At 39.1% G+C, this 27,891-nt stretch overlaps 2 protein-coding genes across 2 annotated transcripts in view; one reads left to right on the top strand and one right to left on the bottom strand.

The window, feature by feature from the left end:
* LOC122992778 (general transcription factor IIF subunit 2-like) overlaps window positions 1–27,891 on the top strand; it is a 55,734-nt gene that overhangs the window by 25,453 nt on the left and 2,390 nt on the right. The window contains exons 5-7 of the mRNA XM_044366689.1: window positions 20,944–21,025; window positions 24,494–24,593; window positions 26,725–26,868. Of these exons, the coding sequence (XP_044222624.1) occupies window positions 20,944–21,025; window positions 24,494–24,593; window positions 26,725–26,868 (326 nt within the window). The remainder of the gene's footprint in view (window positions 1–20,943; window positions 21,026–24,493; window positions 24,594–26,724; window positions 26,869–27,891) is intronic.
* kctd4 (potassium channel tetramerization domain containing 4) lies at window positions 217–2,221 on the bottom strand. Its single transcript, XM_044366688.1, has one exon. It carries the CDS (start codon window positions 1,983–1,985, stop codon window positions 1,209–1,211), a length of 777 nt encoding a protein of 258 aa, XP_044222623.1. The 5' UTR covers window positions 1,986–2,221; the 3' UTR covers window positions 217–1,208.

Genomic DNA, 27,891 nt, shown 5'->3' with positions numbered 1-27,891 from the left:
CAAGAAAAGACAACAAATCATCATATTTGAGAAGCTGGAAAAATGACTGAAACTCATCAAAATAGTTGCTGGTTAATTCTCTGTTGAATAATTTAGTTTAAAGCTTTACATGAATGCAAAGTAACATAACTCTCAGCATTATTACAAGCAGTATTTAACAGTTACACCATGCATAAACTTTACAGACTTTTGCAGATACACAAAACACTTTCCATCAAGGGTTTCAGTGTCACTTTTATTTGTAAAATATTCACACTGAGAAGTAATAGGCATTGTTGTTGCACTGACTTCACAGAGGCTCACAGCACTAACAAACACACTGTTTATTTAGTGCACACATGCATCATGCTAGATTCAAAGCCCTTACAATAATCATGGTCATTTCCGCTTAAATTCAACTCGATGGCATGATCAGAGAGACAGTTTGTTTTTCTGTCTGATTTGGATGTCGGTTTATCAGTCAATCTAAAACGACGTTAATGCGCTGTGTTTTTCCCTTCCGGCTCCAGAGAAGCTAATAAACTAAACACAAGCTATTAAACCCACTAAACACAGCACAGTGTATACTGTAGCAACACACACACACACACACACGCACACATACACACATACACACACGCACAGACTGTAGTAAAAGCTGAGTGGCACAACAGTGCACATCACGGCTGGTTTTTGAAGGCTTTGCAGCCATTGACAAAGCAGCAGAAGCAGTTCTTGTGCAGAGATACATCCACTGATAAAGCTGTCGAATCTCACTTTGATCACTTGGCCTTCAAGTCACTGTTGTCTTCTTTTTTTCGTATTACTAAGTGGTGCTTTTTGTATTATGCCGAATTAATTCCAATTTAGATATTGTAAATGCTAATTTGTTCCAGATCATTCTGAATCAGTAAATACGAGCTTAGAAAGCAGTGCAAAGATCAAAATGCCATTCTGCAGATAATGATTGTAGATTCACCCAAAGTTACCCCCAAACTTATTAAATGATGTGCTTTTGAGCCGACATTGTGCATTAAAGATAAAAACACTGTCTTATGAGACCCACCTGTTCTCCTTCTCCCACCTATGACACATTACAGTTCAGCACATGTTACAAGACCTTCAAACCAATACCTTACATTAGTGGGGTAGATATGGATTCAGGCACTACTCTTTTCCCTCTCTGCCTCCCCCTCTCCTCCTCTCTCTTTCCACTGTTTCCCTTCATCCTACTTGACAAAATGCAGGGCCTCAGCTGCCACTACGGAGCCTTTGCTGCTATCAAGGCTGGTAACCAGCTTGAAGCCTGATCTCAGTGCTAGCATCACTGTCTCTAGTTTCAGACAGTCAAGAGTGCACAAGAATGTGCTGTCCTCCTTCAGGACGAGCCTCGAGCCGGGCTCCGACTTGATGAAGTGTCGAAACTGGATCACGTTGGACGACACCACAAATTCTTCTGGGAAGCCATCCAGACGGCTCTTGGAGATCTGCACCAGCCGCGCTTTGACCTTATCGATGAAGATGGTATCACTGCAATACACCTTGAGGCCCTGCGACCTCTCGTGGCTATCCGTCACCTCCAAAAAGGCGACTTCCCTCTGGGCTGCCCTCAGACTTTCCCACTCGACCACGGCTTCCACCAGTTCACTCAGACGGTAAAAATCGGCCTCTCTTCGCAGGAGCCCCGCCTCCCGGAAGTCGTCAGGAAGCTGGAGCTCTCCGGTTCGGAGGTAGTTCAGCACATGGCGGAAAACTGGACCATCTCTATCAATGAACGGGTTGCCCATGGAGTCGGTGTGCTGAACTGGCTTCTTACCGTTGGCAAGCTCTTCCAGAAAGGAACCTTGGTGCTTGGCAAGGGTGGTCCGGTGGGCGGTGTACAGGAACCCCCCTACGTTTAGGGTGATGGTGCCTGAAGAAGGCTTCTTGAAGCTCTTGCTGGGCTGCAGCAGGTCCGGGTTGATGTGCCTCAGTTCACTTTCCATCGTCCCGAGGTTCCATTCCATTCTCCAGTCACCCTCTCCAGCTTCAACCCAGCCTCCTCCGAGCTGGTGTGTCTGCACGTGTGTGCGCGCAGAACAAATCGAGTCTGTTTTGTTCTTCTCGTTTGGATCTGTCAATGTGAGTCTGTGGTGCTGCTGAGCAAATGAAAAGGTGTTGTCAGCTGTCGTATAGTGAGAGTGAATGTGTTTGAGAGTGTGTGATGGTGGATGGGTGAGTGCTGTCTGGCAAAGGAGCTACAGTGAACTGGGAGCTGAAAACAGACAGTCTCTATGTTGCTCTCTCTCTTCTCTCTCTCTCTCTCTCTCTCTCTCTGTGGGTGGGCAGATGACGTCACATGCAGGGAGGAGAGAGAGGGAATATGAGAGCAAACAACAGAAGAGTACGAACTCCAGGAGCTCCGTCTTTCTTCCTTGCTCTCTTTCCCTAATTATCTTTGATAAAGAGGTGCAGAGCTGAGCTCTAGCAATTAGTGCACACACACACACACACACACACACACACACACAACCTCCTGTCACCAGATGGAAGGGGGGTGCCTCCATAATTTTTGTGGTGTGAAACTGTCTCAGCTTGTGTGAGTCTGAATATGAAACTCCTTTTGCAGCCAAATCCATCTGTTTACCACACAGTGTTACATGTGATCTGGAATCTGTTTGAAAAGGAATCCAGTTTAATTCTGGGATTTATTGACACACTTTCTCTGTCTCATCTCTGGTAATGACAGGGAGAAGTAGGCTGCTTGCCTCACTTATGTAAATGAAAGCAACAGGGAATGCATCTATGTAAATAGCCTGTTTTCTTTCTTGCAAGCTAACACGGAAGCTCATTGTCTTTGCAAATGTGTGTGTGTGTGTGTGTGTGTGCGTGTTGACTTTTAGGTGCCTGTGGAGGAAATGAACCAATTACAGTCAATAATGGTCTGGTTGTGAAGAACTGATTTTGAATTAACTAATGCGTTGGCCTGTTTCCTCCCTCTGGGGAACTACAATATAATGGTGATTTGGTACAAATGCCTCATACCACCACTGTGTGTGTGTATGTGTGTGTGTCATATTATTGTGTGCCTGCCAGTTCACCTGCAGTTCATATCAATTATGAAAAAACAGACAGGGCATGTTAATGTCATGTATGTTAAGATAATGTGTTTGGTTTCTGAGTGGTCACAGTATGTGATTAAAAACATAAAAATCTTTATGTACCCTTGATGATTGGATCTGGTGCTCTATGCGCACACTTGACACTATCCTGTGTTACAGCAGATGATCTAAAAATTGTGAAAATGATCATTTTAGGAAAGTAGTGACTAAATGGTTTATAGTATTAAATGATATGTGGAATAGTTGTCTTACATGTCCATTGGAAGTGTCTTTGTTTGGTCATTAGAGATTTTATAGCTAAAGATCAATGTGTAGTGAATACATGGCCTGGCTGCTTAAGCTACCACATGGTGAGTTAATGATTTTTTTTTTCTCCACATTTTATAATCAATTTAAAAAAAAAAAAAAACAACCCATATTTATTCTATCAATGTTTTCCCACCTCATAAATCTCTCGACTACATCTAGCTGTGCTGCAAGATGGAAATTCAGTCTCACTGTGATAAATAATTAATATTCTGTAACCAATTTAGATCAGTTTTTAATGATTTTTTGTTGATAAATATTCAGTTGAGGGTATGAAATTCCTCTGAGATGATTTAAGGATTTATTAGAAACAATACTGTTTCCTTTTGCTTTGACAAAAAACAATGATCGGTTAAAAACTCATGAAACTGCTTTTTTCCTCTAACTTGTGAGCAGCAATGCACTTTTCCATCAATAAAGAGCATCAATGATTATTGATTAAGCTGGTTGCGCTGAACTTAACTCATACCCCTCTCTCAACCTCCGTTCCCCATTTCTGTGCACTTTTAACTGTCAAAGGCAAAAAATGCCCAAAAAATGACTGAACTTAATCTATAATTTAGACAGAGATCAGAATTTCTTATTCATAGTTTGGCAACCGTTTGGTTGTCAGGTGTTACGTCAACAAAAAGAACGATAATCTGTTGATTTTGGGGGAGTTTTTCTTTGAACTCCTTGAGTTTTTCCTTCTGAATTGAGAGTTTATAGATAGAGGGCGTCGTATGCTGTACAGATTGCAAAGCCCCTTGAGGCAAATTTGTGCTTTGTTATATTGGGCTGTATAAATAAAACTGATGTGACTACTGACACGCAAGCCCCCACATTTATCTCTCTCTATTTAGTTATCCTTACACTGAAACTCAATAGCTTGGGTAAATGTGGCAAAAGAGGTTACGATAAGTACTCTCTTAAATGGTATTGATTAGGTTAAATTATGCTTTATGCCGTATTAAACCCATTGGGAAATGGAAATGGGTATGGATTTCTTTTTGATTGGGGGACATAAGTGTGAGTCCAATTTAATCTTTGTTGTGGTTGCACAGTACCAACCTTGCTCAGGGAAGGAACAACGCTTTATATGTTTGATATTAATAGGCGCATGCAGATAAACATTGTTGTATATGGTTCAACAATGCAACAGGTGTCTATGTGTGTATGTATTGTATATGACTGTGTGAATATCATGGGTGTGTATGAGTGAAAGTGTATATATGTAAGCATTTGATGATTAATTGGTTCCAATTATTTCTCTCTTATCTCATGTAACGATGGCACATGAAACAATCCTGCGTCTGTCCACTTTGCACCCAAAAGAAAAACCATCCGATAAAAGTGTGGTCACCAAAAAACAGACCATGGAGTAAGAAGAAGAAAATGGCAGAACACCAATGTCACAAATGCACAAACACTTGATTTATGTCTGTTTGATTCTGACCCAAACAATGATACCGGTGATCATAAATGTACTCCTACTTCATAAACTAAAGTCTAAAGGTCTGGATGAAGCCACTATTCTACTCTTACCTTACAGAGAAAACTCAGACTGTTGTTGCTGATGGTCCTCAAGCCATCTTATCATCAGAAATGGGGTGCCACAGGAGTCTATCCTTGGTCCACTGCAGTTCACATTATACATAAATAACAGAATTCTACTTAATCAATACTTAAATGTCCATTTTTTTGCAGATGATACAATTGTATATGCCCCAGGCTCCACCCCAGTCCAGGCCCTGACTCGTTTTCAGCCTGCCTCTGATGCTTTATAATTATCACTCCTTAATCACAAGTACATGGTATTTTCCACCTCCACCAGTGACTCTGACTATCCTGCCATTAAAACTTTAAATGGTACCCATATTACTCTTGCTGAGTCATACAAATACTTTTGAATGTGGCTTGACAGCAGACTATCATTCCAGATTCATATTCAACATTTGACTCAGAAATTAAAAATCAAACTAGGTTTCTTGTATAGAATTAAAGGTTGTCTGTCTTCTTCCAACTGTACACCTATTGTGCAGTCAACCTTCATATCTGACTTTGACTATGGAGATATTCTGTATTGTCATGCTGCCCCATCAACACTTCAGCAGTTGTATCACTTTATCACAAATGACAAATTTCATACTCATCAAGGTTCTCTGTATCACAAGGCTGGTTGGACTTCCTTACCGACAAGAAGAAAAAAACATCTCGTGTTATTCATCTATAAAGTTTCCAAACTACCTCACATCTCTTCTCTCATTTAAATCCAGTAACTACAGTAATGATCCAGTAACTACTTAACCTTAGATACAGTATCCCTTATGTTCGCTCTAATGTTGGCAGAACTGGTTTCAGGTACTATGCACTTTTTAAATGGAATGAACTGCAAACTTGAGTCTTACATTCCTCTTGGAGACTTTAAAGCTTTAATAGCTTGTGTTTTTTTTTTTATTTTTGTAGCTGTTTTTACTAATTTCTTTGTGTAGTTGTGTTGTTTCTGTCTGAAAAGACACACTTCTGTGAAGAGAACTTAATCTCAATGAGACTGCCTGATTAAATAAAGATTAAATACAATAAAAATAATAATTTAAAAAAATAAAACAATTCTGCTACAGAAATATTTCAGTCCAAATGGTTTGTAACTTAGTTTTTTTTTATACCTGGGTGGCCAGGTCACTCCTGCTCTTGCACAGGAGTCTGACAATGATAAAATACCTGGATGGTGGCAGCATTTTTCACTGCAGGACAGCAGAGACACAAGTTTGCTTTGCAGGGATGTTTATATTCCTTGCTACTCGGTAGCAAAATATTGTTCATGCATTTACTGTGGTGGGAGAATGACGTCGGCTGTACTGAACACCGCAGATGAGAGAAGTAAGATCCTGGGATGATGGATTAGATTGGATCAGATGAGAATTGAATAATGTCAGTGGGGAAATTAGGCTGTCACATCTCTATGGAGAAATGATATACAGCATAACTGGAAGCAGCCAAGATATTTATGCATGCAATGATTCTTTCCCATATGTCTTATTGCATTACATGTTGGGGACAGGCTGGAGAAACAGCCAGAAGACCTTTTTGAGTCCTTATACAAACAAACTCATCAATGCATTTCCATCACTGTAGGATACTGGAGAAATATAATTTACTGAGCTTTGAGAATTTTCTCAAATTTGTGCCTATTTATAAAATTTTAAATGGTTTTTGCCCCTCCCCCACTACATGAAAATGAGGTTGTATACATATAGCCCAAAATTCAAACATATAAAGTAGAATTTATGGAAAACAAAAGTTTGGCCTCTTCCACATACCAATATGTAGAAAGTAACCTTTTGTTCATCATGAAAAGCTTGACAGCTGAGAAAAGGAAAAATTGCCTGTGTACAGAAAAATAGAGCCCCTCGTTGAGTACCTCGATGAACCACCTCTGGCCCTGAAAACGGTTGCCAAATGTCATGACAGTGACTCAACATACCCTGCTGTTTAATGCTGATCCTGCAGACAGCAGAGCTTTGCCCAGCTGCCAAACACTGACGGTACCAGTGCCACTTTCTTACCAGTGATGCATACTAGTTCATTCACAGCTCAAAAACTGCTCTACCGCAGTCGATTTCTTGTTACTGTACGCCTCAAGCCGCCCAGCAACACCCACGTTTATCTATCAGGGGTCAGCTTCCTCTCACAGTAGCAAACTGTTGGATGTATTGTGTTTTTCTGGTCTACAAATTGAGAAAAGCAACTGTACAGTCTTGGTGATGCTCAGACCCGCCCTCACACTCGTGGCTCCTTCTCAGCAGTCCGTTCATATGCAAAATAGGTGTGGAAATAAAGGTGTTGTTGCATGCACCTGTTTATTTAGCAAAGCAAATTAAAAAGGAGGGAAGATTCATGTTTCTCTGGGTTTGTATTTATGAAACTTTTAAGAATTACACTTAAGAATGCTCCAAAGAGCCAACTTAGAAGTACAAAAGACCCCCTGAGTGATTTATAGTGAAATAAAAATACATTTTCCCAGTTTTAATCCTGTCTCCCTGTGTTAAATATTCAGTTATTTCTTCTTATGTGTCAAATATACATTGAAAAAACAATCATTTTTGAGTGTTTTCTCTTCCTGTAAAACATTTCCATATGTTTCATGACTCATCTTGAACTTCTATACAAAAATATATCCAATTAAAAGTGATTTATGGCAACTACATAACAGCATTCATCAAATAAAACTGCACTTAACCACCTCTGGGTCAGAGTAGTTAGCAGAGCAATATCATAGGAGGTGTTTGTTTTGGATATTAGTGGACAAAAATGTTTTCGTTTCCAAAAGAATGTGGCTGAAGTCCAAATTATTCATTCCTCCTCCTCCTCCTGATCTAACAACACGGGTGAGGGAGGGGTGTGTGGAAGCCAGCAGTCCTCGACAGCTCGGTTTCTCTCTACAGCTTCGTATCCTGCTGTACTCGCATCGCAGTGTATCAGGATTTGATTTAATGCTTCAGATTTGTACTGTTTCACTAGGAAATATGTCACAGTACAGAAGCTAAAGACTTAATAGTGTATAGAGCAAAAGAAATTCACAGCTTTTATTCTTAACTTTGCAAGCAAGACTGAAAGTGAATGATTTTTACTTTTATCTTTCACTTGAGAGGTTGATAAGTTTTTGGTCCTGATCACTGAATGTGCATGTAATGTATAACAAATTTAATTTGACAGATAACACAATCATGGAAGTCATCCTGGCTCTTTTCCCCTCAGTTACAATCTAAACAGAAATAAAGAAAAGATTCATTCTTCTTTCAAGATACAGCGAGCCACAGGTGTCTTTTTCTTTTGTGCAATATGTTATCAACTAGTTACACCTCAGAGCTGCTGCTGTGAATGGAAGTTCATTGCACAGGGAATTATTCAAGCTTAATTTTCACTCAAACACTCAAACGCTGTGACCTCAGGGGTAATTGATGTGGGTTTCTGAAATGCCTGCATTTATTTCTGTGTGTGTGTGTGTGTGTACGTTCGTATGTTTGTTTATTTAGTAGCAGATCCTGGAGTGACGGCTCTCTCTCTCTTTTCTAATCATAAGTGATTAGTGGTATCATTCAACAACGCCAAACTAGAATTGCAAACGAGGCCAAAATACAGCAGAGAGGATTGTGGGAGGTTTGACCTGCTTTCTGCCTCTTCTCCTGTTGATTACAACTGGCTCATCGAGGACGATCATTATCTTCAACGTCGGTGAGAATCTGTTTGCTACGGCTGTTGTGTTTCTTTACCAAACTGTCAGCGATGACGGTTGAATTAAATTTCCCAAAATACTGTTAGCAAAGACTCTTCTTCCGTGTTAAAGGTGGTGAATTATTCATGGAGCTGCTCTAAGAGCTTGTGGTGAAACATGGAGTTACTGACTGCTGTGAAGGTGGCATGGCAACCACTTAAAATAGGGTCTTGTATGAGCTCACAGCTGTCAATCTTTTTATTCATTATGGAGAGTCTGCTGGTGTTAACGTTAATCCGATACATCAGACTGATCAGATTAATGCATTTTTATTTTTAAACGAGTCGACACACGGCCTGGGTTTTAGTGGAGCGTATCATTGTCACATGTTCCATTCACTGTTTTATGGACTTCTTTTTAAAAGTTGCATTTTGATATTAATCTTTAATGTTTAATGTTTGCTCTGTTTTTATTCTTCTATGTTGCGTCTGTGGGAGCAAACGCTAAAACACATTCTTTGCATGATTGCATACTTGGCTAATAAAACAAACTCTGATTCTGATTATTTTTCTGATTAAAATCTTGTTCTACAGATGGATTTTACATTGTAAGATGCAATCTCTCCGTACAGGAGAATTATTCATGTCTACTTGGAGAGAAAAGTAAAGCGTCAAACTATTCTTCTGTGGATTTCTGAGTAACCCTTCAAGTCGAGATGGATGCATGACTGAATGTTAAAGGGAAACTTTGGTATTTTCCCAGATTAGACCCTATTTTCCCATCATTTTGTGTCTAAGTGATTAACAGGGACAAAAAGTTTTGAAATTGGTCCAGTATTAAGTGAGAGTGCTGCAGCCGGCAGCTGTGAAACAGGCTGCAATGTAATCTTTTGGGGCAATTGTGCCCCGTCGATGTTGTTTTTGCCATTGACAGGCTCAGATTGTTTATCTGACATTACTGAAAGGACCATACAGAGAAATAAGATGTTTTTCTGTTATAGTGTCAAACCAAGTCTCGCTCAAAGTTCTGAAATCTTGAATTGAGTTGTTGAAATCGGCTAAATAATCAGCCATGACAGAGTTGGAGAGAGGAGCGCCGGGAGGAGTCTGTTGTGTTGGAGTACAGAGAGCGTAGCTTAGTGTTATCTAAAAGATTTTCAAAAGTCATGGCTGAATATTTAGCTGATTTCAACAACAACTTAGGTATCGCAATATTTCAGAGTGAGACTTCTTCTTGTTAGTCTTCTACGTTAGACACAATAACAAACAGACCGGAGCAAAAGGCAAAGAAAAACATTTTATTTCTCTGTATGGATCCTTTCCATAATGTTCCACTTATAATAACAATCTGAGCCTGTCAATGGCAAAAACAAGCACTTTTAGTAGATGTACATTGATGAGGCACAATTGCCCTGTCGGAACTGGTTGTCCCCATTAGTCTTAGACACAAAATGATGGGAAAATAGGGTCCAGGTTGAAAAATGCCAACGTTTCCCTTTAAGGAATAGACAACCTAAAGAGGCAACCAAATGGCTCAAACTGAAATGATAAAAATTGCCATTACAATCCCTTAAAGGCAGTTTCTCTCCCTTTTGAACCAGGCTCATCCACTCCTGCCCTCCAGGGCTTTATTATATGTACATCCCTTTCTTGTACGACTTTTGGAATAAAAGAGCAGTTGATATATACACCAGTTCCCTGTATTTATGCAATAATAGCTACATATATTAGCCTTTTATCCATTGCACTGCTGCTTTAGTTCTGGTGGTCTGATGGGCATGAGTTCCTCCAACCCTACAAAGGTGGTCTTTGATATACCAAGTTCATAAATATTATGTACCATACTGAGTTATAGTCCACCCACATCAAACATGCAAACATGCTCTACTTGACCTTTTTTAAAACCCATGAGGCAACATTTTGAATAACTTGCAAACAGCCGATGAGTTTTTAAGTTTAAGAGAGGAAATTGCCCAGTCGGCTGATAATCAAATTTTCCACCAGTTCATTACCGTAGTAGCACTTTGAAGCTTGTTTGTTGCATATACTAGATGCTGCTTATCCACGTTAAAATCACAATGAGTGGGTGGAATACTGTTTCAGACAGAAAATCACTTCAAAGTTAATGAGCGGAATCATTAAATTTGCTTAATGAAGCAGCCTCTAGGCTTTGTAGAGATGAGCTCTAATGGAAAATTATATTTGGAGACCCTTATTGCTTCCTTGTTGTCATCATTAATACACAAGGCTCCGTCACAGGTGTGTGTGTGTGTGTGTGTGGAAAAAGAGAAAATTAAAGAGTAAAGAGACTCAATTTTACTTTTTCTGTTGTGTTTTATACCTGATGGAGTGAGGTGCATAAAATTTGACCTGACAAATTAGGAACTAGTAATGTGAACCATCGCAGGACAGATGCATAATTCTTTGTGCAGGTTCATGACTCGGTTTTCACTCCAAACCTGTTTGGTTTGATTAAAATGAACTCTAGTGTGTTTTTGTGTTCAATGCAGTTCGTTGGGCTGGTGTGAAAGCTGTCAGCCAGACTCTGGTGCGAAGTGAACACCTTTCAGACATTTTATTTGTGATGTGAAAGCAAATGGATTGACCACAGGATTTTTTTGATAGTATATATGTGATTTTAGCATAAATAAAAAAAAAACTAACCTATCCTACAATACTCAATCTGTATTAGCAATGTATTTATGTAAATTATTAGGTAACCGTGGCAACACATTTGCCCGTGATTCAATCAGTGTGTTGTGCTTGTCTTACTCCACATACTTGAGTGCGTGATGTAGCAATACACAGTATTTCTCTGTCATACCGTCGTACAAGACGTCACTTTCTCGTCCCGTCGCTACCTGTTTGCCTGATTCTTGCCCACACGGTTAGCTGCAGGTAGATGTAAACATGTTTTTGTTTGCATATCAGTACTTGTCTGCTCCACCAGGCTTTAGACCTGCCGATGAATAGAACAGCAAAGAATTGACACAATTTCACCGATTTGCATTGGCGAGGTTCTCCAACAAGGCCAGAGAAGCTGTCATTATGTATGGCTGTGGCTTATTATAGCACCCGTATCATTAACTCATCACATGTACCTGCAAACCGTCATCAGCGGTGATATCAGAAGGTTTAGTTTACATCGCTTACAGCCTTTACAGATTTTCGAATGGCTTCAGAAGAAAAGATAATATGAGAAGGTCGTAAACACAAGGAATAAGAGGATGTCTCCGATGTAAATACATGATAAAAACTGATCACGCAAAGTTAGTTTTAAGTCGTTTGTGTGCCTTTGTGCCTCGGCATTGTACAGATGTTGTGTGACTGTAGGTCCCTCTAAAGGATTTACAAGAAAATGTAAATCCTAGTTAGTTGTTAGTGTTAGTGTGATTTCCAGGAGGTCACCAAGCTTCAATCACATCTCAATCGAGATCAGAGGCAGTTAAATAGTGTCGTTTTAGAGGCAATGAAATAATCCAAAAGTTTTATTGGAGAGTGATCTCAGTGCAAAAAAAAAAAAAACAGGGTCACATGTAGAGCCTGAGGCACAGTAACAGGCAGCTTATGCAATGGGTCATACCTTGTGTTTGGAAAAAAAAAAAGTTATTTTTGTAGACTCTAAATGGAACTTTAGGTTAGTGACCCTTAAAACGAGAGAAGGAAGAACTGTAAGGCAGCTGTGGTTTTACAATACTGAAGAGCAGCGTCCATGTATCAGGCTGATGAAGGTCTTTGACTGACCTATTTGTATTTATTGGTCTAACTGTAGTGTATGTAGACTCTGTGGCTTGTATATGTTGAAACACAGATGAGGAGGGATGGTTAGAGAGTTACAGAGACAGCGATGGTGGATGGAGGCTTGGTGGGCGGCGAGCTGTTTGTTGTGTTTAACATTAGGAAGGTCAGAGCTTTGAGGAAAGGGCCTCGGAGCAAATGGAGGTAAGAGATGAGCGTGAGGGGGTGGACGAGTGACCTTCTCACCTTCGCATCGGTCTCTCTCTTCCTCTGTTGTCTTCACTCGGCCCTTTTGCACTTCTCTACTCTTAATGAAACATCTAAATGTAATGCAAATAGATGTGTTTAAATAGCGTATATACATTTAATACAGGTCTTATACTTTCCAAATACCTTTCAATATGTTTTTCTGCTGAACTTATACTCTTATACTGCCTTTTCATTTATTTTATAGACTACAATCAAGCAGATTTAAACTGGTAATGCCATTTTTTTTGGTTTCATTCAGTCATTCGCTGATCTCACTGAGGGTTTATTTTATATCAAGTGGTTTTTCATTGTAAAGGAACAAAAGTGCTTTAAATTAGTGTCGTTTTACAGAGATAATATGCCAAAATTGCTGTGAAATCACATCACTGCATTATTTAATAAAGGAGCGACTATTGCAGTGTCTTGTTTTAATTGTTAGCCACGCTGCTCTGTAAAAAAATGATTCTGGTCATGACAAATATTTGGCTTGAACAAATTCTTTATAATCTTCAGTCAGACTCTGATTTAATTTCCCAGGAGCATCTTTAGCTCTTTTTGTCTTCATGGCAGATTTTTATCTTGGAGACACACTGAAATACGGAGGATGTCTTTTGGAGATGGATCTGTATTTGTAGTATAGCCAGAGGCCGACTGGCAACAAAAAGCAGCCCGAGAATTTGCTGTCAAGCCGACCTAATTTGTTACACCAAATTTGAACTGACACAACATGTTTGTTGATCAAGGAATCATTAATTTAAAAAAAACAACAACACAATCTTCATTGTTTGTGTTAGCTAATAAGACAAAACCTATCTGCTTCAATTAAACTATTGTTCATACATACAGACAGGTGACAAATTAACTGAAAAACCAGTACAGGTCTGAATGCTCGACCCCTACAGTTAGGGGATCCGGTGGCTCTGTTATGCTTTGGGGGGCATTTTGCTGGCATGGTTTGAGTCCACTTATCCCCTTAGAGGGAAGGGTCACTGCAAATCAATACAAAGTTGTTCTGAGTGATCACCTTTATCCTATGATGAAACATTTCTATCCTGATAGAAGTGGTCTTTTCCAGGATACAATGACCCAATTCACAGGGCACGAGGGGTCACTGAATGGTTTGAGTATGAAAATGCTGTGAATCATATGCTGTAGCTTCACAGTCACCAGATCTCAACCCAACTGAATGCCTTTGAGAGGATGTGTCAGACAGATGTGTTTGACAGCGCTCTCCATCACCATCATCGAGACACCAAACGAGGGAATATCTTTTTGAAGAACGGTGTTCATCCCTCCAGAAAAGTTCGGAGACTTGTTGAATCAATGACAAGGCTGATGAACACCATCCTATCCAACTATTGGATGGATTGCCATGAAATCTGATGGACATTGATGCCCCCCTTAGGATCAATTTTAATGACTTTGATCATCCCTTAACTTTTCATCTAGTGCCGCTGTCATGTCAAAATTTGTCAAATTTGTGATGACATTCCCATCAGTCTCAGCTGTACTTTGTGTTTAGCGCTAATTAGAAAACGTTAGCATGCTAACATGCTAAACTAAGATGGTGAGCATGTTAAACATTAAAGGCTGATTCAGATAATGTTGATATAAATCTCCAATTGAAATGCAAAAGAGAGAGGGAGAAAAAAACAAATGGAGATAAAAAATACCAAGCCCTAGGCAAAACAGCTTCAAACACTGGAAACAAAGCATCTTAAATTCAGTAAACACATTATTGAAACAGAGGCTGCTGAAAGCCAGGCTGCTTAAAGGCACTCAGCTTCTGAATGGAAGAATTTTGCCACTTATATATATCATGGACTGTCAGAAATACAAACATTCAGAATGTGTTTTAGAGCATGAGTGTTTCTAATATTGTGGATCATTACTCAGTAGCATCTACACTCAAGACTGTGTCTGCACTTTCCTGATATTGTTTTGACATTATTTGTGTTCAATTCAGGCCTCTGTAATTTAGAGTATGACATGATGGGCAGGCAGAGAGCAAGTGTGTGTGTGTGTGTCTGTGTATGTTACACAGCAATGTGAGAGAAGAGTGATTATAACTTAAAGGGAGACTACGCAGGATTTGTTGCGGTTGCTGTCAACAAACCATTCAAAGTTGGCCCCTCCTCCCCGGCTCAATGACGAGAGAGAGAGAGAGCAGTGGCCGAGCGAGCTAGAGTGTGAATGAAGAGAGGGAGTGGTGGTAGAGAGATCAAGGCAAAGCAGTGGAAAGGTAAAAAATTATTTTCTGATTGTTTCACAGTGGTTGCGTTGTGAAGCACAAATAAACACATCCACACCTCAGCACAACTCCAGGAGAGGGTGCAGCATTGCCGGATCTTGTGTGAATTCAGAGCTTCATCCTGTCCGCTGTGGCCTCTCTGCTCTGTGTGTGTGTCGCTCAGCTCCACCCTCAGTCAAACAGGCACAGACCTGCCTCTAAAGCTCACTAATTAACATGTTATGTTATATTTATTTAATCCATATAAAAACCCAAGTGTTATAACCATATCGGTAAACCATATTTGTTTACATTTTGGCAAATTGGTGCCATTAGAAATATGCTAAATTCGCTATTAGCAGTTCCTGTTTGCAATGTACGCACGGATGTACAGACAACAATGACTGGATCTACTTTGTTACTGAGGAAAACTTAAAAACATGATGATTCTCAGACGAAAGCAGAATCTGTGGATTTACGGACGTTTATTGGTGATGAACATCAGAGGCATTGAAATCCTTTTGAAAGTGTAATCACACCAAATGATATCATTGTGTTTCATGTCTGAGCACAGTGAATATTTAATTCCCCATCTCCCCCTGTAATGTTAAGCCCATCCTAATTGGGCTAAATAGTGTTTTTCTTTCTCTCCTCTGCATGACTTATACATCAGGTCTGGACAACTCGTAAATTTCATTTGTACTTAAGAGAAAATTCTGGATATGAGAAAACTGGTGAATGAGATATGTTCTCATAAATCCCTTGTACGAGCCACTTGAAATCTATTCGTACAAGAGATTATGAGTCCCATCGTATTCATGATACCACTTAGATATTACTATTATAAATGAAAGCAGCTGGATAACTGCATTACAATCCACCACGTGGCTACATCAAAACCGTAAATCTCGGCCTCTACTCTTCGTCATCAGGTGGAGAGCATTGAATTCTTGTGCAGCCCTGAATAAGAGATGCGTAGGAAAATTAGGATATTGAATGTCTGCTGATGGTTTGGACCAAAACATTGATCTAGCACTTAGTGAAGCCAGCGTGCAGGAGTCTTCTATTTATCTCAAGTGTTCCTCCTCCACATAAAAGCCTTGAGCTACACTTGCTGTGGTCAGTCCACTTCCCAAGCTGGTCCTCTTTGTCTACAGTATTTATGTCTTGCCATGTTTAGAAAGACATTTCTCTCCTACATACAGTCCCTCTGGATCCTGAAGAGAGGAAGCAGAAAAGGAAGAAGTCCTCATCTCTTCATGGCCTTGACCCTGTTTGACCTTAGCGAATGCACAACAGGGATGTTGGTGTAGCATGTTCAGTGGTCGTGCGCATGTGTGCACACGTTTCTCATGTGTGTGGGTGTGTTTTTAGACGTGTCGCTGGCACGTGCTCTGGCACTCACCAGCTGATAATTGTGCATAATTGCATCCATTTGTGGAAAAGGCACAGATGAACATTAGTGAACGATGTGACATGTGCTGACATGTAAGTGTTTGTCGCCTCAAGATTAAAAACGGACTCTTGTGGTCGGCTGATGGAACGTTGCATGACATGTGATGTCAGGTGGCATGTGTTGGTTACTATGGTGACCACAGCTGTTGCACCTGCATTAGTTCAGCTTTAAGTAGCACTGAACGAATCAAGGCTGTTTTTAATTGAATAACAAGGCTGACAACAAACTAATTTTCCTTTTGTCAACAAATTCCATTCAAAGACTGAAACCAACAAGTGTCGTCTGTGTATCCAAGGCTATAAAGCTCCATTGTTGTTTAAATTCCAACTAAAAACACACATAAATGAGCCACAGTGTTGCACTGGGTGACATGTTCCTTCCTTATCATGAACATGAGTCATGGTCATTTTGACTCAGTCCCACAAACCCCCATTGCTGCTGTAAATACTCACTAGAGAACCAAATGTGTAATAATCAGTGGCTGAAAATATATTATTGCTTTCACAGATTTATGTCTCCAGTGGGAACCAATGAATTTGTGGCTGAGAATCAGAGAGTGTTAAGAAACACATCCACGCTTTTTTGGTTCTGGTCTTGTTATATGATTTGTTCACAGTAAAAAAAAAAAATAAAAAATTAGAAAAAAGAAGAAGAATATTGTATATTATTTACCATTTTCTGACATTTTATGGACCAAACAGCTAATCGATTAATGGAGAAAATAATCGACAGATTAATCAATAATGAAAATAATCATTAATAGTACAGTAGCCTTAATATATTCCATAATATGTGACATTGTCTACCTGTGTTATTTATTTATGAGAAAATGACATTTTCACTTTTTCCCTAAAACATTTAGGTAATCAATTATTTGGACACATTTCCAGCATTTTGTGTATTAGTTATTACACAGGTGACACAAATAGTGATTGAATACAAAAATGCTTTGCTGCCAGTAGAAATGGCCCACGTGCATCCAGCACATTTAAAAATATAACTGTGGGTAGAGCTGTACGTGGTGTGAAAAGAGGTTTTTTGTGCATGTGCGGATGCTTTTATGGGACGACATGCAGAGCCACTTTTTTTTTTTTTTTTACATGCAGTTTTGTCATTTGGAAGGACATCAATGAAACAGGAACAGCAGGAGCAGTGGTGACACGCACCCTTATTATCTGGACAGTACATCACATTATCGGTGAAAACACAAAGAGAGCAATAGCTACCGCAGAGCAGTAGCAGCCGACTGACTGGAGATCCTGCTGTGCCGCCGTCACTGGCAACTGACGTCGCTTCAGATGACGCTTGAGAGGGAAGGCACAATGTATTTCACAGTTTTATTTTTCTTTGCCTCTCTCCCACGCGTTCCAAGAGAAAAAGAAAAGATGCCAGTGAGGGAAGCATGGAGACAAGGGAGGGAATTGGCATGGATCCCTGGAGGAATTACTAATTCTTGATTTTTACAGCATGTTACATCCGAGGATGCCCAACTGTTTCTGGAATTTGGAAGAGAAACAGCCTCTCTCCCTCCTCTGCAGGTCATCTGGACCTGTCAGTCTGCTCATTATCAGTCCCTCATCACCTAATTGTTGACCTCTACAGCTCTCTGTGGACGTGCTCTCTCTGTTTGCTCTTTGAGCGTCTCTCTCTGCTGGTTTTGTTAACTGATAGGCGTGAAAATGTAGCAGATTCTCAGACCTTTTTATATGTCCAAATACAAAATCGATGCCAAATCATACAACAATGCACAATAGACCAAGCTGGTGCCAATATTACGCCAACGCTCACCAACTGGACTCCACCAGTTTCCTGGACAGCTGATTCATGATCATAACAGAGGATGTGAAGAGACATTAAATGGTTCATGTGGGTTGGACAGTTGAATAATTGGCTAAAGCACCTTCTGAAAGAGAAATCTAACAAAAGAAAACAAAAAAACAAATTCAAGGTGAATCAGAAATAGCTGAAAATGTCAAGCTGCATGTTGTGTATGACCATAACTGGCTCAGTGGTGACTGTATGCTTTCCAAATCATATTTAGAGCTGAAAACATGTTCTGAAGGGGAGAAAATGGCAGCATTTCGTCCTGCTCTTCACATTCAAATGACCCTAAATACTAAATGTGTTTTATAATTAAACACCAATTATTTTACATTTTTACACATTTGTAGGTTTGAGGTACATTTGAGGTACGACTGACAGCCATTGAAAGTATTTTTGAGGCTGCTGCTGCCAGCACACACTCCCAGATTTAGGCAGACTGGAGGGGTTTCTCCACAGATTTTTCAGTTTGGTTCGGTTTTTGGCTTCTTGTCACAAAGTCTATCTAGCATCATCATGGCCACATGATTTACTGTTTTGATGAAAGGTGTGTCTGTATCTAAGTCTGAGGTCAGTTTTTGTGTATGTTTGCCATATTTAGGGCTTTCCCAAATCAGGTAGTGAGTAGAGGAAGCAGACGACTGTACAAGAGCCAAGTGTGCAACTATAAACTGAGAATATATGATAGGAAAGAGTGGAAATATTGAACATATTTGATGATGAAATCACCTTTATAGCCTGACCAGTGCTGCATTTTTGAGGTTGTTATTTAGAAGTAAAAACAAAAAAAATCCCATAAAAATATTTTATATGTTTTTTGGGTTTTTTTTACATAAACATTCAGTCAGCATCCCTTAAATTTGTTTAGGAATTGTGACCACAATCTGTACTGAAAAAGACATTTTAGCAGTTGAAAAATAAGCTTGTCAGTGAAGTGATGGAGATACAGTTCCCAAATTACCTCAAACATACAGTATATTTGGCATTTCTGTGCTGCGGTTTTATTGATATCAGCCTAAACCAGCCTAATCGTATTATATTATATATTAAAACAAAAAACAGAAAACATGTAAACTTCTCATCAAAAACTGATAAGTTTCATAGATATATTGCTGGACTGCTGTATTGGTTTGTTAGATTTAAGCTAGCAGCACAGTGTAATGCTCAGAAGAGCACAAATATTCTACAGTGAAAGCTTCTGATTTAGAGAATGTTTTCATTTGCACAATATGATACAACACCTGTGTGGCGTAAGAGCGTAATCCCACAGTTTACCTGGTTATTTATACCCTCCCAGTTAGTACAGAGAGCCTCCACTGCTGAGAGTGTGACTTCATGTGGAGTGACACTCGGGTCATTACAGTTTTTGTTAAACGGCCGTGGAGCTGTGACCGTCTTTCTGGCACTTCTTCCCGTCTCTGCCGAGCTCTGTTAGTGACAGCTGGGGTCTCCTCCGTGACTACTTTTGGCTCAACATCCAGCGTCACCAAGAGTCATACCGAACTTTTTTTTTTTTTTTTTTTTTTTTTTTTTTTTTTTACCCTTTTCTGGATTTTTTTATCAGCACAACTCTGTGTTGAGATCTGTGGAAAATGTCCTTAGATCTTATGGGGTTAGGATTAGAAATAACAAGCATTGACAACACAGCACTAAATTCAGTGTGTAGGAGAACCTACTGTGGCTGCTAAACTCATGAAAAACGTGAAAGGTCCTCTCTAGAGCCAGTGTTTGGTTTGTCTGTTCTGGGCTACTGTAGAAACATGGTGGTGCAACATGGTTGCCTCTGTGGAAGACCCGCTCCCTCTGTAGATATAAAGGGCTCATTCTAAGGTAACAAAAACACGATGATTCTTATTTTCAGATGATTATACACTAATTAAAACATACTTATGAATATTATATTACATTTTTGTCAATAGATCTCCTTAAATCTTACACACTGGTCCTTTAAATGTGTTTTTAACAACCTTAGAACAAGCCTGTACACTTACTCCAGAGCTACAATTTTAATTCAAATGGACGTTTCAATCCAAGTTGGATCTTCGGATCAAATCAAAACATTTTGGATGTTTGTAAGTATGGTTCATTGGTGCTGTTTTTTTAATAGCCTTTTACCTACATTATGTGCGTAAATTGCACCCTTTCATATTTACCTACCTTTGACATTGGACTTTTACTAACGTTTGTTTGCCTTTTCAGGAACTTCTGAATTACTAAGCGCCAAGTCGAATATATTGGAGCTTTCAGAAAAATCTGTTTCCCAGTTGTAATTATAACTTGGATGTCAACATGAATGATGATTTAGTTAAATATTTAGTTTAGTTTATTATGTTATTATTACTGTATTTATTATAGTCGAAAACTCACAGTAACTACCTTATGACATGAATTTGGCATAAATCACACCCACTTATTTAAATCTGGTGGACTCCAGGCAGGGTTTTGGGATATCAGCTGGAACATTTTATATCAACTTGTAGTGAAATAGCAAAACAGTCTAAATAATTACATAGATTGGATGTATCTACTTTTTTATTGTCTTCTTCTACTCAAATTTGTATTTCTTTTACTCTAACGCTGACTCTACTCTACCCCCCCACCCAATAATCTCAAAACCGTAAATAAATAAATATAATTTATGAGAACAAAGAAAACATTGTTATAAATTCAAATAAGTACAATAAAACCAAATTCTTCCTATTGCATAATAAAAGTGCAAATACTAGTGTACATACTTGAAAAACTACTCAAAAGAGTTAATGAAGTTTACATCAGTAAATGTGGCTGATGTAAAGAGTGTTACTTTTTCTCCAACAAACCCAGCGTATCTGAATCACGGTTGAGCTGCTGAGTCACTGTCTTTGTTGTAGATGAAATCAGTCTGGAGGGGACGGTGGTGCACAGAGCTGAATGCAGACCAGTCGTCAATGACAACTACATGAAGCTGAAGAAGTGAGTGAACTTTGAACATTGCTGCAGTTTGGAGAGACTGAGCGCTCTATAAACGTGCTTCAGAATTGTGTCAGAATATTGTAAATGTCACACTGTCTCACAGTTCACTGGGTTAGAAAGATGAGATGGAGCAAAAAAAACCCAACAAAACAAGACTCTACATTTAGTAGAAATATATGAATGAAAATGTAGGTTAAAAAAAAGAAAGCACAGCAGAATATATTATCACCGAATAACAACCATATGTTTGTTTTGAGCAGTTTTCCCTTCAACTTATAAACACCTCCATAAAGTCAAAATACACTGTCATCAATTTGTCTTCAAAAACTGACATTTTAGATTTACACCTGGCGACAATGATCTGCCATGTGTAATATTTCAGTGTGGCAAAATATGTCACTGCATCTCCACTACAGTGAGGGAGCAGACTTACTACTGATGAATTATTCATACAATTTTAGGTATCATATGCACACAAATGCACATTAATTGCATAAAATGGTTACAGCAGCATTTGTTTTTTCTTTTCAAAAATGTGCTGTTGAAATTTCAGCGTTGTGAATTCCAACAGGAGTAGAGAAGTAATGATGTTGCACTGTCACTGTCAGTTTGTGTACACACTGTAAACACTTCAGTGCACTCTGCCATTTTTTATTTATTTATTTATTTATTTTTTTTTTTTACTGCTTTCTGACATCGTCTCCTCTTCATTGGAATCCGTTATTCCAGCCAGAGTTAGTGGATGGTATTGCTATAGCAACTGCATCACTGGCAGATGCACTGCTACAATACAACCCAAAGCAAAAACACACAAACACAGTACACTTTAGTGTGCGAGACCATTTCTGTGTCAGACATTCAAACCAGCAAGACACATCACAGGAACACACTGTAAAGGATTTGCCTGGTGATTGTCTATATTTTTCTTACTGTCAACAAATCTCATCTGCAGAGGCGAACCAACAATGAGCTCATCCTACTTACAAGTATTGTGTGTGTGTGTCCAAAGCCTGATATATTATATTCCTTTGTAACGCAGAGCTTTATTGCTGTCCAAAAAGTATTAAAAACACGTTAGTGAGCCATGTATGCCAGTATGATAGTAAACTGCCGCTGTCTACATGTGCGGATTTGCTTCGTCATCTTGTTGTGCTTCATATCACAACCTCTTGATTTTGTGTTGAAGTTCTTTTGAGAAATTTATAATGTAGTACAAAATCAATAGGTTTGTAAACAGAACTGCGCTTCTGCACACACACAGTGGTGGGTTAATATCTTATTGATTCTTGGTCTGCACATGAGATTTGTTGACAACCATAAAAATACAGAAAATCACAAGTCAAAGCCTTTAAAGGGGATGGGTCATGTAAAAAAAAAAAAAAAGGGTTCATTTCTGTGACCGTCTTGGTCATCAAACTATCTTTTTAGGTTTCTGTCATACTGTCATGATTCTCCTTAGAAGTCACAGATGGTAATATGTGAGTAGATTACACACTGAACTTGCATTTGTCCGATTGTATTTCATTTCAGACTTGACAAGCAAAGTCTTCTCTTTTCACTCCAGTTTTGTAATATCTCCCATTCAGATGGCAGCTGACAAATGTCCCTTCATCATGGCAGGACATTATTTCATGGAGGCGTGTGTGTGTGTGTGTGTGTGTGTGTGTGTGTGTGTGTCCTTAAGAACATGATTCAAGAACAGTTTTGGTAGAAACTTCATCACAGATGCTCATAAAGTGATTATATGTAGCACTTTTCCACATTTTTTTCATTTAAAGAGTAAAAACTGATTAAAAAATAATCGCTTTAAAGGGGACATATACTTTTTATGGTTTTCTGTTATTTATATACTGTTATGATGTTGGATATCTGTGCTTAACATGGTCAAAGTTACAAAACCTCAGATTGTTGTATGTAAAAATGCTCCCTGCCAGTCAAAAGTCCAGGCGAATATGTAGGGATGTATATGAGAAGTTGACATTTTGAGTAAAGAACGAGAAAAGGTAGTGAAATCCTATATTTATAGTTTGTTGCATGATTTATTGACGTAGCTGGCAGATGTCTGTTGAAGGCCTGGATGTATTATAAGATCTGGATACTGGACTGAAAATGGCGCCCATTCAGTCCAATAAGAATTGCTCGGCTGGCACATACGTCAAAAAAAGTATCTAGCTTTCTGGTTTCCTTCTGTGTTGTGCAGCCAACTGAATATGCGCAGTAGTATTTCCCCCACTGGCTCCGCCCACAAGTTCCCCCTCGGCCCATAGACTTTACATTGTGATGACATCACAGATTTTTAAATCACTTTTCTCGGCTAGAGGAAAGTTTTACAAATATAAAATCTCCATGGATCAAAAATTCGTAACGGAGAGAGTCAGTTGGAGGTGTCAGTTTTACAGACGTCTCTATCGTGGGGGTCTATCAATACCGCAAGTGACCACTGAGAAAAGTTGGCTACAAGGCTGAGTGGCGGCACCCTATCCAGCTCTTATAATACATCTATGGCTGATGGGCAGCTTCCCAAACCTAACCAATCAGAACAGAGTGGGGTCATCGGGAGGGGGAGGGGGGCCTTAAAGAGACAAAAGCTAAAACTGCCTGTTTCAGACAGAGGCTGAACTGAGGGGCTGCATAAAGGGCCAGTATAAGATAAATGAGGAGTTTTTTTTAGCTGTAAAAGATATTCCAGTAGAGCTCCAGAATATAAATAAAGACCTGGAAATGTGCATGATATGTCCCCTTTAAGATACATAATTAGAATCCTATTTATGTGGTATTTCTTTATTGATTCATCATGGTATTTTATGGTATTTATTTATGATGCCTATGATGTCTGTCTTGATTTTCTGTTTAGTAACACATGGAGGATGAAATATGTCTCGTCTACACATAAATGAGACAAGAGATGAAAAAAGAAGTATGTAGACAGAAATATTTATTTGCATCAGCGAGCTTTACTAAATTGTTTATGGTTAATATATCATTATGAATATGTAATAGCAGGACATCAGGCAGCTGCAGTGCCTTGTGTTTAATGTTTCTTTCAGGCCTACAATCTTTGATGTATTATTCGGCCCTCAGTATAAATAAAATGTGTTCACTGACCTGCCAAGTCATGATGAATGAAAGTCAAAAAAAAAATAAATAGAAAGCAGAATATCTTTGAACAGAGCAGCTGCCATTACTTATTTGGTTAGTTTAACCTTAAGCTGCTGACAGCCGCCTTCATGCCAACAGGCACATCTGTCAGCGGAGATCAAGTTAGATCATAGAAAACACAAAGCAAGTTTGGAGCAGAGAGAGCCTGGGTTTAAACTGTGTGTGTGTGTGTGTGTGTGTGTGTGTGTGTGTGTGTGTGTGTGTGTGTGTGTGTGTGTGTGTGTGTGTGTGTGTGTGTGTGTGTGTGTGTGTGTGTGTGTGTGTGTGTGTGTGTGTGTGTGTGTGTGTGTGTGTGTGTGTGTGTGTCAGGCTGCAGATGAAAGAGTCCACCAAGCCTCAGCGTTTGTCACAGCAGCTGGAGAGAGCCATCACTACAGTCTTCAAGCCTGTGGCCAATCATGATTTCAATGTGAGAGCTCGTCACAGTAAGGCTGTATTTATGTGTGTAACCAGTTTTAATTCAAAAACATGATATCACCCATTTGATAAAGTAAAAAGTTGTTGCACTGAGGTAATGGAGGTCACTGCAGGTCTGACATGTACATTGTGTCTATAAAAAGTGATCGATAGGTCACTCAGCAGTCTGAATCACTAAATGTATATAAAACATAACGTGGTCATACTGTGTGGTTGATATTATGTATTATACTATATATTATTACGCTAGTGGCATAAAAGGTATTTAAAGCAGCTATAGCAGCTAAAGCTACAGCAGATAAAGCATCTATAATCAATATATGATTTTTATTATAATGTATTAAATGTGTAACGTGAACAGCGTCACTCCTCGTCATGAACCTACAGAGAAGAGGAGCTTTACAGTGAGTTTCAGCTCATTGTTTTGCCATCTGGCTACAACTTCACTGTTTTGGTTCACTTTCACTGCTCTCACAGTGTCGTTTTCGGGCTGCAGGAGGCAGCTGTTTTCAGAGAAAAAGCTCTAAAAACCCACCGTACACTACCTGCTTGGCACCAAACAACAAACAGACACAGTTAGTGACCTGCTGGAGAATATAGTGGAGCATTTAGCAGCTAAAGAGCCAGATATTTCCCTCAGGAGTTGTTAGAGATTACACAGATTAACAGAGCTAAAGGAGATGGAGTATTGGCCCAGGTGGACAAAAACACAACTCCAAATGAATTATAATGTTGCTCCATGTACATAAGCAGCTGTTTGCTAACAAGTGCAACATATCAGTTTAAATGAGATTATGTTGGTGTTTAGTTCACAACTTGTTTCCGCTGCCCCCAAGTGGATAAAGAATCAGTTAATTCAGGTTTAAGCTTCTGCAGGTTTCAATTAATTTTCCACATCGTCTGTGTCCGATATCACCTCCTTGTTCCCTAATTCTCTCCCCTCTTTATAACAAACACTCAATAGTTTAGTCTATAGTGAGCAGCAAATTGAGATTTTGGATATCGTCATTTTGCATCATCATTGACAGCTGTAGTAATTTTCACATCTATAAACATTGCATAGTTGTATTCTCCATGTTGTGGACACTACTTTTTTCATTCTTTGTGAAGGCCTGTATAATGCATACATTTCACACCCAGAATTTTGACACTGAAATAAAATGGCGGAGTGCAGATGTAGCGCGCTATTCAGTTTACTTGTCATATTTTTCAGTAGTAGTTTTATTATGCGGTACAAACTGGGGGCATGTAGTTGAACTAGACTTTAGCATTTACATGAGGGCAGGTCTAACAAAAGATACAACTGAGTCTTTTACAGGATATGTAGCCTGATCCTACACAAGCAAAGTGTCCAGTGTTTTGAGGATTTGACCCACAATTGAGACTATAAGTCAGAATATCTCTCTATTAACTTTATGGAACCATAATACTAAACTGCAGGAGTGACCCTTTAATGTACAAATATGCTCTGGACAATTAAGAACAAGTATAAATAGAAAGGAAGTGGCTTTTTGGTACGGATTCCTTCACGGAATTAAACGCATTATTTATTACATATATTATAATTATTACGCATGTGCATTGGTATTGATTGTATTCAAATGCTTTCAAAATGGAGGAATGTATTTGCTTGCAGGTGATACTGCACTAAAATGCCCGACATGATGGTTAAAAAATGTCCGGTTAGTGGTCTACAAGAGGTCTGGCGATAAATTCCAGAAATCCATTATGTACCAATAGAACAAACTACTATCGGCACAGAAAACCAGTCTGGACCAACAGCCTGTGGACTATTGACTCAGAGTCCTGTTCTGTGTCCGGTTCCATAGCCGGTGCCAAATAGAAAAGGAAAGAAAATACTGTATATTAACTAGGTAATAACCAAGTATATTTTAATGTAACATGCAACTTTAAATAACTACAAATGAAAATATTATCTACAGTATATACTTTCATTATGATTTAAAAAATGTAGTACTAGCAGTAGCAGTAATAGTATCACAAGTAGTAGCTGTATAAGAAGCAGCACTAATAGTGGCAGTAGTTGTAGTAGTAGTAGTAGTAGTAGTAGTAGTAGCAGTATTATCAGTAGTATTAGTAGTAATATTCAGTGTCATTCTAAGGTGGAGTATGAGAAGAAGAAGAAGTCGGAAGGGAAGATGGTGCGAGCTGAGCGGCAGGTGGTGTTGGACATGCTCTTCTCTGCCTTTGAGAAACACCAGTATTACAACATTAAGGACCTGGTGGACATCACCAAACAACCTGTGGTGAGCCACACACACACACACACACACACACACACACACACACGTAACAATATAACTGGAAAGACCAAAAAAAATACACCTGCCCACTATCCACCTTGATTTGTTAAATTTGAACAAATCGCCCACAGCATGACGTTCATGCCTGCTCACACTTCTGTTGTGGCTGAAATTTGGGCCAACATGCACACACACACACACACACACACACACACACACACACACACAGAGAGAAGAGATGAATCGATACAGCGCAGTGGATTCGTTCCAGCTAGCAGAGAACAGCAATGTGTAGGTGCTGATGAGACCTGGAGGTCCTTCTCTCCCTCTGATTGCATCTGATTGCATAACCATCGGCTGAGTAGGAGTCAAACGCCGCAATACACTCCATCATTTCTCTCCTAAAGCACTTGGCTAACACTCAAATTAAATGAACTGAAGTAACCGAAATGCCCATTATGAAAAGTCTTGAAACCACATTGGTGCTACTCATCAAGCGAGCACATGTCTACAAGTGCAACAGAGACACCCAGTGGTTATCAGAGAGTAGGCTCTTTCACACTGAAAGGTTTCTAAATTCTAGGCTGCTGTCCAGGATTTGTGCCTCTTCAGTTTTACCTGTTTAGATAAAAATGTGAAACAAAGCTGTGTGTACGTATATGAGTAGAGTCACAGGGAACCCACTATTTTAATGAGTAATAAATTGGCCAGTTAGATCTTATTCAATCTTTTCTTCCATTCAGAAAGCAGCAGTGGTGGAATAAGTACTCAGATCCTTTATTTAAGTAAAAGTACCAATACAGCAATGTAAAAATACTCCATTAAAAGTTGTGCATGAAAAATCCCACTTAAGTAAAAGAACATAAGTATTAGCAGCTTGATGTAGTTAAAGTATTGCAGTAAAAGTATTGGTTTGGTCCCTCTGACTGATATATTATCATATATGACATCATTAGATTATTAATACTGAGGCGTCAGTGTGTAAGCAGCATGTTACTGTTGTAGCTGCTGGAGGTGGAGCTAGTT

The sequence above is a fragment of the Thunnus albacares genome, chromosome 11 (genome assembly GCF_914725855.1).
Source record: "Thunnus albacares chromosome 11, fThuAlb1.1, whole genome shotgun sequence".
In the NCBI taxonomy this organism is placed as follows: domain Eukaryota; kingdom Metazoa; phylum Chordata; class Actinopteri; order Scombriformes; family Scombridae; genus Thunnus; species Thunnus albacares.
The sequence above is the reverse complement of the archived record's forward strand: the minus strand, read 5'-3'. Positions and strand labels throughout refer to the sequence as shown.